The sequence below is a fragment of the Paroedura picta genome, chromosome 3, assembly GCF_049243985.1.
Source record: "Paroedura picta isolate Pp20150507F chromosome 3, Ppicta_v3.0, whole genome shotgun sequence".
NCBI classification, from domain to species: domain Eukaryota; kingdom Metazoa; phylum Chordata; class Lepidosauria; order Squamata; family Gekkonidae; genus Paroedura; species Paroedura picta.
In genome coordinates this window covers 89563641-89576794 of record NC_135371.1, presented here as the reverse complement: position 1 = coordinate 89576794, position 13154 = coordinate 89563641, and the positions used below count along the sequence as shown (strand labels likewise).

At 42.1% G+C, this 13154-nt stretch overlaps 1 protein-coding gene across 1 annotated transcript; it reads left to right on the top strand.

The window, feature by feature from the left end:
- Positions 1–2944: 2944 nt before the first annotated feature.
- Positions 2945–9191, top strand: LOC143831220 (uncharacterized). The gene is made up of 5 exons (XM_077324282.1): positions 2945–3428; positions 3528–3563; positions 3656–3682; positions 7710–7853; positions 9034–9191. Exons 1-5 carry the CDS (start codon positions 3294–3296, stop codon positions 9154–9156), a joined length of 465 nt encoding a protein of 154 aa, XP_077180397.1. The 5' UTR covers positions 2945–3293; the 3' UTR covers positions 9157–9191.
- Positions 9192–13154: the final 3963 nt, after the last annotated feature.

Genomic DNA, 13154 nt, shown 5'->3' with positions numbered 1-13154 from the left:
GAATTATTATGGTTATAAAACATTAACTATATACTTAGTAGAATGAAAGGTCTTTCTTAAAATGTACTACATTCTATGAGATTTGGAATGTTAGAGTGTTATTTAAATAAAATTGTAGAAAGTTCTGAATTATAAAATCATGGCAGATGAGTCAATATTGCTTGAAATTGGTGCCTTTGTTCCTAGTATACACAGAATCCAAAATGTTGTGCAACACATTGTATGCACGATTAAACTAAAAAGGGTTACACATATCAGAGAGAGAATATACAAAAAATGTTTTAAGCATTAAAACACATAAAATTACAAACCCCTAGCACAACAGAGCACAAATAGAAAACAAATATCTCTTTTTAAAAATCTCATGTTAAAAATGATAAAAATGATTTTTAAACAGTACCAGTTCGCCAGAATTTTGGACAGAGAAGGGTCTTTCTCAGAGACTGTTGTCTAGCATCCTACACTGGGAGCTCCTAAGAGAAGGATACCTGGGACTTTCTATATGCAAAATATGCACCATTGAGCCATGACCTTTCCACTGACGTACAAAAACAAGAATGACAATATAAAGTGCTAAGTATTAATAGCAACAGTAAAAATAAAATGTAAAGGAAATCAACCACAAAATTAATCTGCAATCTGTATGTGTACTATCATTTATTGCTCAGGTACTGACCTAAATAAATTTTATTGCACAGTTTATATTTCAAAATGTGATTAGACACAGTAAGCCATTGGTATTACCTTTGGATTTTGCAACCCCCTGTTAAAATATTTATATACTGTTTTCCTATAAAGTAATGTATTTTTTCTGAAATAAAATGTACCTTTTTTAACAACATACGAAACTCTGTAAATATGTGATTGAATGTTTTGACTTGTAATTGAGTCAGTTCTGACTGTCCCTGGAAGGCAGAAGACTGTATTGGCTCAGAGTTGCCTCAGAAATTAAAAAAAAAAAAAAGTAGATGATTTCAATCATGGGTACAGATTTTGACATAAACTTGATCACCAAGCAAACTATCCTTGCTCAATTCCCGTGATTAGATGCAAGACAACAAGTTCCTGATTGGGTCTCCTCAGTAATCATGGTTCAAGTCTGGTCAAGAAGCTTTTCAGCTTGTTAAACTGCTGCTTGTTCTATGAGTCCAGCCATTGTGCCTTCAGTTTTTGCAGTCCTGAACCACTTGTTGTGGTCACCATTTAATCTCTGTTCATTGTTCCTAGACTATTGCTAGCATTGGGCAGTATTCCCACTGTCATATTGTAACAGCAGTAGTCCCCTCAAATGGAAAACAAAGTAAATGAGGTATTCTTCTGCCAATATCATTAAACAGATGGGGATGCAGATTAATGATCTATAGAAGACACAAGCAGAGAACCTAAATAATAAGTCTTGCTTCAAATGGAACTTTTTTACTAGGTGCCTTTTGCAAAACACTGGGGTGAGAACTGTGATGAAAAAGCCCCCCACTATGGTTGGTGACCTAATAGGCTATTATGCATGTACTGGTTTTCACTGCAGTCGGTTCACCAACTCTTTTAAATAGTCCTTTTGAAAAACATTTTCAAAACATTTCAGACAGCTGCTGAGCCAATGAAAAGTGACACAGGGAAGACCACTCTGCTTTGCCAGCCTGATAAACTGTCAAACAACAGCCCGCCCACCCCCAGCATGGTCACTGAAGAGAGGTTGACTACAGCTGCAAGTAATTACTTGTGTGATATAGTTCTACAGAGAAGCTAGTAATGGAGCATCCAAGAAAGGCTGTTGTAGCAGGAAATGCCACGCATACCAGCAGCAAATGTACTTCTTGGGCTATCACTATCACCAAACGTTATAAAGTTGAACTCCCTACCTGATTGGCCCTCCCTGGGTGTAAGCCATCAATAGGAAGAGAGCACTCTGCCAATGAGGGGAAATCAGTTCAAATCGCACAATGCAAATGAGGGCCAATCAGGTCAAATTGCATGCAGACAGCAACAAAAAGCCTCTACCCTGGGAATGTTTACTGATGAGTAAGTCATGGCCTCTGCTCTTTATTTATTCATGAGTAAGTCATGGCCCTCAGCCAGGATCTTTTAGCCCCAATCAAGAGGGCCCTCAGCGCTGGTAGTTTAGCCCCAATCAGAAGGGAGCTCTCAGCCACCAAAGGCTAATAAGAAGTCAGCTTTCTGACTCCAACTTCCTGCCAAGGATCTTATGGAATCAGAAATTGGAGTTACTCTAAAGAAAATCTAAAACTCATTTCCATTTCTTATTTTCATCCCAGGCCTTATAACATTTCTACCTTTTCTTTTTTTCTCACCTTACTGAAGGGGATGACATATTGTGAGAAGGCAGAGGGCAATAAGGGTTCAGACATATGCCCCTGGAGGTCTGTCCTGTACAGACATTTCCCTCATACTCCCTCATACATGATGCCAGACAAGCTGGCCATTTGTGATATGTAAAGTACTCTTTAGATTAGGCTACTTTTGACTGCAACTTGAATGTGAACTGGATCTACTTGAATAAATGTAAGTTTGCCTTTTTTGCAATATACTTCTTGGGAGATTTATTTACTGTACTCGTTTATCACACTTCTATGACTGAGCAAAACTTTGCTATATTAACCAAATACTAATATGAAACATAACACAAAGGGTGAAAGACTAAAAAGGAATTAAGGTGGAACTACAAACAATACACATTGCAGAACTCTGCATTTTTTCGGATAGAACTTTGATCTCAAATTAATGTTCATGCTGGTAAAGATCAATCAAGGTTTAGCACTGAAATCTGATCCATATTCTTCAAGACAACACTTACAAGTTCAAGAATCACTCAGATTCAAAGAACTCAGTTCTTCCAAGTGGAATTAAGTGTTAGAGTATAAAGGGTACACCCACATTCCTCACGGAATCCCATAATATTATGATGTACATGTTAGAATCATAGCAAAAGTCACACCTTTCGAAGGCAGCTGCAGGAGCAAAGTTCTCTCAGTATTCAAGAGGAATCTGTCAAGTCTAGAAATCCTCCTGCTTTCACAGATATTTATAAATCTAGTGTTCCCTACTGTGATTTTATCCAAGGATGGTCAAATTATTCACTTTGATAAAAGGTCTTTGAATTTCCCACAATGTAAAAGAAAAGAGGATTTAGTCCCAAGTTAAATTTTGCTAAAATATCATCTAACCCTCAAAGGGGTGAAAATAGTGGGTTTTTCGTATCAGTTCTGTGACCAATCAACAGAAAAACAGTTTTTATGCATATTTAAATTTCAGGGAGTTATTCTAACTATTTTGACATGATTTGCTTGAGTAGCACTCAAACCTACATATCAGTGTTGTTCTATATGGCATTCTGTAGTCTCTTTTTAATAGAGGTCATGGGAAGATGCCCTGTTGGCGACTTTAAGGAAAAGATAATTGAATTTAACCAAGTAAGCATATCCATAAAACTCTTGCTGTCTACCATTTTTTTAATGTCTTCAAACTATAAAATGATAAATTACAAAATTGTTCCCATTTTCTCCTTTTAGTCTAATGAAATCGAACTCTGCATGGCTGGAGAATATGTAAGTGAATTAACTTGCTTCAAAATCTACTTTTAAGTTTTGTACAAACTATTCTGAGAGCAATACTGACATCTGTTGCTCTTTTTTTTTAGGCACATATACATCTCCCTATTAACTGGGTAAGATAATACTTTTCATTTTTAAGAAATACTCCTTTTGCTATAAAGAGTTGAAAAGGTCAGTTCTATTCATACTTTTGTCATTCACAGAATTGTTAAATATACATGCAAAGAGGTAAAGGTAAAGGTATCCCCGGTGCAAGCACCGGGTCATGTCTGACCCTTGGGGTGATGCCCTCTAGAGTTTTCATGGCAGACTCAATACGGGGTGGTTTGCCAGTGCCTTCCCCAGTCATTACCGTTTACCCCCCAGGAAGCTGGGTACTCATTTTACCGACCTCGGAAGGATGGAAGGCTGAGTCAACCTTGAGCCAGCTGCTGGGATTGAACTCCCAGCCTCATGGGCAGCTCTTTCAGACTGCATGTCTGCTGCCTTACCACTCTGTGTCACAAGAGGCTCTACATGCAAAGATTAGTGTTCTTCAAAATGTAATGAGCACTAGATGGTCAGTGGCATGTTTGCCTAGAAAACAAAGAATCACAGAAGGTCATTTAATAAAAACGGGCTAATTTACTATCATGAGGAATATGCCAAATTTGTCAGATAGTAATATATTTTATATTAATGTAAATTTTAAGTCAGTTGGTAATAAAATTAAAGGATTAGATATCTGTGTTGTTTCTTGTTCATATGAATTTTTGCATCTACATTTATGTAATTGGTACACAATTCATGTTCTCTGTATACCGACCTGAGCCACAAGGGAGGGTGGTATATAAATGTAAATAAATAAACTAAAACAAATATTTTTAGATAAACACTTTTATACAATGATAAGTTTTCCATTAGGCTCTTCTGCTAGCAGTGGAGGTGTGCAATTTTCCACAATTTCTCCCTCCCATTGCAGACCATCAAATCATGCCTAACAATGTTTTTATTTATTTATTTTATTTTTATATTTATATTTTATATTTATATTTTTATTTATTTATTTATTATATTTATTTATTATATTTATATACTGCCCTCCCTTTTGGCTCAGGGCGGTTTACATTACAATTCATACAGTACAGTACAGTAAACATCTTTAAATAGGACAGGGTCCTATTAAATAAAAGAGTAAGGCCACCTGGGGAGGAGTTAGGGCGGGCCCTGTCCAGGATAAAAACTCAGAGGGCCCAATCAGGAGCCGCGAAGCGGCTCCTGATTGGGCCCTCTGAGTGTCCATCCAGGGCCAAGCAGCCAATGGGGAGGCGCGCAAAGTGGCTTCCTATTGGCCCCTCACCAGGACAGACCAAAATTCCATTCACCCAGCCCAGTCTGGCTGCCAGTCTGCTCCTGACCACCAAAGGGAGAGGAGGTCAGTAGGGCTGCCAAGGGGGATGAGAACAGAGGCTTGGACAGGCTGCGCCAGCCCTTTTCGCCCCAAGGCTGTCCTAACTGCCATGTCCAACTGCAAATTGCCTCAGAACCCTGACAGAGCTGGCAGGAGGCTGCAGAGTGCACTCCCTCCCTCCCTCCCTTCAGGCCTGCTGTGAAGGAACCTCTGACAGGCCCTGAAGGGAGGGAGGCCTTTCTGAGAGCAACGCAGGGGAGTCTGAGGGCCTTCCTTTTGAGGGGGGACACTTTCCCCTTCCGCCAAACAATTGCCTGACAGGGAGGCCACAGAAAAGCCCCTTCTCACTTAAAATACTGCTCTGCCCGGAGGTTAGACACAGCCAAGCCATGTCTCTTTCTTTTTTGCAACTCTCTGCAGTTTTGAGGCCACTGCACAGCGTTATTCTGCAGAGGAAGCTGGCTCTTTTGTCTCCTGTTTCATCTGCACAACAACCCTGAACAGTAGGCCTCAAGTCGTTCAATTCATCAACAACCTGTGTGGGAAGCCTTAAATGTTTCTTCTCTACCACAACCCTGTCCAAAGTAGCCCTTTCTGCCTGGGGAGCTGATCTTTATACTCTGCAGGTGAGCTGTAATTCCAGGAGGTCTCCAGGCCACACCTGTAGGTTGGCTACCCCTGGGTTGGAAATATTCCTGGAGGTTTGGAGGTGGGACTTCAAAATCGTACAATGCCTCAGAGTCCAGCCTTCAAAGGAGCCATTTTTGCCTGCAGTTGGTAGGGAGTGGTGCAGGAGTGTCCCTCCTGGCCTATGGGTTATGGCCAGCCCTTACCAGCAACTGTTTGTATTCTGGGGCGCAGACAGGCAGACCAGCATCAGTCCTGTGAGTCTGGATAGTGCAGGAAGATCTAAATAAATATTTACAGCCTGAAACTAAATAGAGAACAAGTAAATGTCTGGAGACACATCGTAACTGAAATAGTAACTGGCAAATAACCTTGGCCTGGCAAATAAAAAGACAGTATTAAAAACCTTACTAAGGTCAAGATTGCTGTGCAAAGACAGTCTTCCTCTTAGGGTTGCCAGCTTCCCTGTGAGGCTCGCTACCCCACCTCCCTCATGGGGAGTTGATTGGAAAATGCTTTGAGACACCTGAGGCCTGCTGGGTCACTGCGGCCCATTCCCAGTTCTCTGAGATCTCTCACAACCCTACATACCTCACAGGTTGACTATTGTGGAGAGACAAATGGAAAAGGTGTTTGTCAACCGCTTTGAGACTCCTTTGGTTAGTAAGCAATAGGGTACAAAAATCCGTTCTTCTAAGGAGCAACCATGAAAGAAGCATGTGGGCACATAACATTTTACCAACAGTGAAAATATGGGAGACAGAAGGAACAGGGTGGACACCTGTGTACTGTGACTACCCTATGTGTATTAGGGCAGAGGGGCATTTCGGTGAATGTGGCCTAATTCACACAAGAAGGGAAATGACACAGAACGGGGGGGAATTGGTTGCCATGTAATCTTCCCCTAAGAAGAGTCTCCAGTCTGATTTTCCCTTCACATATCTGAGGACATGGCTCTGGAAAGCTCATCTGTAACCATTATGCCACAATTCCCAAAGGTCAGTCCTCTCCCACAATCAATGAACATTCCACACCACAGGTTCTTGACACCCATATCTCCACACCCATGGCCTCATTTGCCACCATGCCACCACAACCTCCCACATGACAACCCCATGCCATTACAGACTGGACAACTCCTCCCCTTCCTCTTCCCACTGCCAAGCTCTAGCGCCCGTTGTATTCTTGGAGACAACGGGCTTTGTCCCTAGTTTAATATATAAGTTATTTAACAGTGAAACTTGCATCAACAGTATAACAACAATAGTGTGCTACAACAACTCAATAACAGTAACAACAGATTGCTCTGACTGCGCTGTGGTCTGGCTTTCTGTTAGTGAAGTTTATGGGGCTTCTGGTTCGTGGTAGTGGCTTATTAGCCAAATGCCTGGTGGAAGAGCTCCTTTATGCACACCCGCGTATGGCTTTAAAGGTAATTACCAGAACCTTAAGCCTGATCCAGTAGTCAACTGGTAGTAAAAGCAGTTGCTGGAGTGTAGGCTGAACATGGGCTCTCCAAGGTGTTCCCATAAGAACCCTGGCTGTCGTGTTCTATACCAGTTGAAGTTTCTGGGTCAGGGATAGGGGTAGGCCTACACAGAGCGAGAAATCCAGCCTAGAGGTGACCATTGCCTGGATCACTGTGACTAGGAGTTCTGGGGCCAGGTAGAGTGTGAATAGCTTAGCTTGGCTTGGCATAGGTGGGCTACTTTTGCGGTCTGTTCCTCCATGGTAAGGGAGGAATCAAAGATCATGCCCAGGTTTTTGGCAGAGTATGCAACTGATAGTTGCACCCTGTCCAAGTTAGGCAGTCACACTTCCTCACCTGGCCCTTTCCTACCAAACCACAGGACCTCCATCTTTCAGGATTGAGCTTCAGACAGCTCTGCTTGAGCCAGCTCATCACTGCTTCCCAACACCTGGCTAATGAGTCTAGGGGTGAGTCATCATGAGGAAGAGCTATTCGCAGAAGACCTGTTCACAGATATCCCTTGAACCTTGGGGGGGAGGGACATTGAAGAGTATGCTGTAGGTGAGGGTAAGGAGTAGTTTTTATGCTGTGAAAGAAACTCTGCTTACAGTTGGCTGGATAAAACTCATAATATTATTGAAATATTTTGTAGGTTTACCAGACAGATTGTACGTGGCCATGCATTGATGAAGGATTCCATGTTATTAGAGATAAGTTTCCACAACCAAGCTCCTTGTGTTCTGAAGAAATTCTCATGCTCTGTTCAAAAGAAGAAGAAATAATCAAAGATTGTAAAGTAAGTTAATGACTAATATGTTTACAAAAGTTTTTCAAATATTAAAACTGTGTTGCCTGATGCATAGTGCTCCTAGATTTCACCAGGCTTACTGGTATTAATCCAATTGAATAACTGAATAGTAACTTTAGTTATGATATTAGAGTTGTTGCAGGATCAGTGATTCTTATCCCGTTGAATCCAATTCTTGGTAGTCTGTAAGCTTCTGAACAATGGATATTATTTTGATTAGGTGTGAAGGTATTCTAGGGCTGATTCTGGACTTACTTTGTTTTTTTCATTGTGGATCCTGCTGAATTCAGATTGATTTGAACTTGGATCTTCCTCTATTCCCCCCTTTCCCCAATTGAAACAGAAAGTGTTCTGCACTTGATTGGGAAAGCTTAGAGCAGGGAGGTGAGCCAAGCACAGCAGGAATCTCTTTCTTTTCTTGAATGGGGGGGGGGGGGGAGAAGAGGATTGGAGACAGCAGAGGAGGTTAAATAAATTCAAGAGGCAAATCTCTGTTGAGAGAAGTTAGGGCTTCTGGAGTGCAGTCAATTTAAGGGAAGCCTTGCAACCGGGAACCAGGACATCTTTGAGCTGACTCCTTGGCCAATCAAAGAAGACTGCTTTGGATGGTGAAGGAAGTTAATTTGCAAAAAGCAGATCTACACACTTACTGACGGTGATTTTTCAAATATTGAGGCTTATATCCACAGCTGGATATCGTGGGGAAAAGGTAGAGTCACTGCAGATCAATCATGCATGTTGCAATGGGAAAATTTAAAGGGCCAACATCAAAATGGAAGTTGAATTCAGTGTAGACAGGAGGAATTTATTCTTCCTAATGGACGGCTGGCCGGACTCCCCCCCACCCAATACATTAGAAGCAGTGGCTGGAGTGCCAGATGTTTATAAGCAGTGGCTGGAGTGCTCAGTGAAAATCAACCCCTCCAAGACAGAGGTCCTTTGGCTGGGTAGAAGGGGGCAGGATCAGGAAGCACATCTCCCATTCCTGGATGGGGTATTGTTACTGGTATATTAAAAATTGGTAATGGTAAATGAAAGGCTGAAAAGAGGCAACTGAACTTTACTATACCAGAAGACCTTCAAAAGTTTGCATTACAAAACTGGAGAAGCTGCTTAGAAATTGTCTAAATCAAACATAACAAATATATGGTATTTCTTTTGTCCACAGTCCATGATTTGCACTGGAACATGTAAAAATTCTACAGGAGGAAACGTAAGAGAATTTTTAACAGAAGTCCTATTAACCCTTGACAAAATAGTACAGAAGGACAGTACCTCACATGAAAACTGAATAATAAAAGTAGCATTATTATATTAATCACTTAACCAAGTCAATAATTTGCTATATTTATTTTTGTATTTTATTATCTGTAACAGGCGGCACTGTTATATATTGTTCGCTAAAGGCTAAGTGGGTGGAGAGTGGGTGTGGCCTGTCAGAGGCAGGGGCCAATCGGGATGCACTTGATTGGGCACTGCCTCAGACAGATCATGCCCACTCAGGACATTGGCCCAATCATTGGCCTGTCAGAGGCAGGGGCCAATCGGGATGCACTTGATTGGGCACTGCCTCAGACAGATCATGCCCACTCAGGACATTGGCCCAATCATTGGACCAAAGATCTGACGGTGGGGCCCACCCACCCAGCCTAGCCAGAGGCAATCTGGAGACATCACTGCCAGTGTGCCCCTGACCACTGCAGGGAGAGGAGATTGGTAGGGCTGCCGAGGGGATGAAAACAGAGGCTTGGATAGGCTATGCCAGTCCTTTTCGCCCCAAGGCTGTTCTAACTGTGATGTCCAACTGCCCTCACTTTGTCTCAGAACACTGACAGAGCTGGCCTTCAGGCCTGCTGGGAAGGAGCCTCTGACAGGCCCTGACTGAGGGGAGGGAGGCGTTTCCAAGAGCAACACAGGAGAGTCTGAGGGCATGGGTGAGAGGATTCCTTTTGAGGGCGGGGAACTCAAAAGCATGTGTGCACATAAAAAAGCATGTGGGCACATAACATTTTATTAGCAGTCAAAAAATGGAGACAGAAGGAGCAGGGTGGACACCTGTGTACTGTGACTACCCCATGTAGATTAGGGCAGGGGGGCATTTCGGTGTCTGTGGCCTAATTCACACAAGAAGGAAAATGACATTGAATGCAGAACTGGGAGGGATTGGTTGCCATATAATCTTCCCCTAAGAAGAGTCTCTAGTCTGATTTTCCCTTCACATATCTCAAGACATGGCTCTGGAAGGATTATCTGTAACCACTATGCCACCATTCCCAAAGGTCAGTTCTCTCCCACATTCAACGAACATTCCAAACCACAGGTTCTTGACACCTGTATCTCCACACCCATGCCCTCATTTGTCACCATGCCAACCACAACCTCCCATACAACACACACATTCAACCTCATGCCCTTACAGACAGAACAACTCCTCCTCTTCCTCTTCCCACCGCCAAGCTCTAGTGTCTATTGTATTTCTGGATACAACAGGCTTTGCCCCTAGTGTACATATACTGTTCCTCTTCCAAATAACACCAATACCAATGTGTACATATTTTGAAAACAAATGTTTTAAATCAGAAAGTTGACCTATACCTAGGTTTTCGCAGATGAGGAAAACATTTCTAGGTATCTAAAGCTGGGATAAAGTCTCAATTAATCTTGAAATACAAGTATTATCTCTGACACATGAGGCTTAGTCATTTAGGACAAACAATAATGCACAAAGATTTTGTGAAATCATCAACACCACAGGAAATCAAGGTAATGGAAAGTGTTCTTTAACTGAACACTGCCTTTTGGAGTCATTTGAGTTCTATTTATTGTTTAAATGGTTCATCACAAAAACCTATCAAAGATTAGTGTATAAGATTACCATATTTTGAAAAAAAACTAAAAGTACATTTTTTTCTGACTGACTACTTGAAACTAGTGATCACTGTGAGAAATCTCATTTTAAATACCATTATTTAAGCTACTAACTAGGGATGTTTTTAACCTTCCAACCCCAAAATGTGACATTTCCATCAGTTTTTTTTTTAAAGAGCCCAAAAGAAGATGGACACACAAAAAAAGAAGATATGTCTTCTAAAAAGAGAACATATGGTAGCCCTATTAATATATGATATATAAATTAACTGTTCTTAAAACTGGTGGAGTAATGAATCAATTCACCTTACAGGTATCTTACAAGACAAGAAATTGGTAACAGGAAATTGCCATTGACACATGCCACTTCTTTCACAGCCTTTCCATACAAAAAAACATACCGCTCTTGTTATATGCGCTCATAATTTTAACATGAACTCACGGCTGCCCGCCTGAAATAACTTTGACATGTACCCATTTGTAATGAAATCCCCCACCACATTAGTACTCCGAGATTAATCTAAGCTCACCTATTGTCTTCAGACTCAAAGGATATCTTATTCTGTTATGAGTCCATCAGTCAACCTTTATTGGCATATTATTCTGTTGTCTAAAACAGCTGCTACTACATACACGCACACGTACATATACCTGAGCATATACATGCTCCTGAGCATGTATTGAAAGGAGGGACCTGCTAAACTTTTGGAGCCAATTATAACTGACTAGTTCAGCTACTGGTATACAATAAACACCACAGTGACATCTACTGGTTAGCAACATTTTCCACGGAAAGTGTACCATTCTTTCATTCAATAACAGCAATCTGCTGGTTTATAAACACATTTTAAAAAAGATAAAAGGTGCACATGATTACTTAGAATTTCATTTAAATAGTTTAGGTAATAGCCTTAATTCTGCCAGAGTACCTTGACTGAAGGCCCTCTGTAAAATATGGTGAGATGGTGAAGTCTTATCATAATAAATATGTCATAAGTCAATTGTTAAGACTTATAAATAGGCTATTTATAAGGTAAGTGGGCACCTTTTATCACAGGATAGTCTCATATGGTCATCTAGTCCAGCCCCTTGCACATGCAGGAAACTCACAATTTGTCATAGTATTACTGCTCTAAACTCTGAAAGGGGATTATTTCTTGGGACAACCTGGTACACTTTTGAGGGTTAAAACATATTTGAAGTCACAATGTACTGGTAGACTTAAAACCTCTCTGCGTCTCCCCACCCTTCTCCCAATCTATTACCCCAGTTACTTTTGTTCTTGTGCAATTTCAGGCTTTTCAGTAGGTTGGGACATGAAGGAGTTTGGGCAGGATATGTTCATTCATCTCCTTTCTCCCTTTTCATGTTCAAATTACCGTATTTGCCGGCGTATAAGACGACTGGGCGTATAAGACGACCTCCAACATTTCCACTCAAAATATAGAGTTTGTTATATACCCGGCCTACCCCTGCATCTCCCTGTGACCGGCACTAGTGCGCAAATGCGCATGTGTGAGCTCTGCGTAGACAAGGGGCGGGCCGGAGAGCCGCTGCTTCCCGCCGAGCAGAACGAGTTGGTCACGCCGAAAAGGCTGGTACCCCTGTCTCGCTGCTGATGCTCGCCACAGCCATGCTGATGACCCGCCACGGCCGCGCTGGATACCACGCGATACTGGATGGTATGTAGAATGAGGTGGGCAGGCATTGGGAGGCCACTATGGGCACCGGGCAAGCATCGGGAGGCCACTATGGGCGGCTATGTCTATCCTAACTGAAGGGCACCCAGCGTATAGGGCGACCCCGCCACTTGGAGGCATGTTTTTCAGGGGGGGAAAGTAGTCTTATACGCCAGCTTATAGGGCGACCCCGCCACTTGGAGGCATGTTTTTCAGGGGGGAAAAGTAGTCTTATACGCCAGCAAATACAGTACCTCTTACACAAAGTTAATACTTGATGGAGGAAGACACATGATGATGACTTGCCACCATCACATTCATTGAGTTGGATGCTGTGCAAAATCTCCACTGATATGGGTTTTTTTAATGTTACTGGAATGAAATTTCTTTGAAATTTCTCTTCCTGCTGCAGCCCAAGATACCTCCTGAAATGAGGGTCAGGATTACGGTTTCCGTTTCCAGTTCCAGTTTGGAAAAACAAATGGAAATGTTGGGGGTGGAACCTGCAGAGGGCAGTATTGGAGGAAGGGAGGGACTTCAATGGGATATAAATGCCATACAGTCCACATTCCAAAGAGGCCATTTTCTTCACTGAAACTGATTTCTGTTGCCTGGAGATGAGCTGTAATTCTAGGCGATCCCCATGTCCCACTGGGAGGCTGACATCCCTAGTCAGGGTTGCCAGTTTTTTGGGGGGGAATACCTGGAGATTTTGGGGTGGAGCCTACGGGTTGACAGGGAC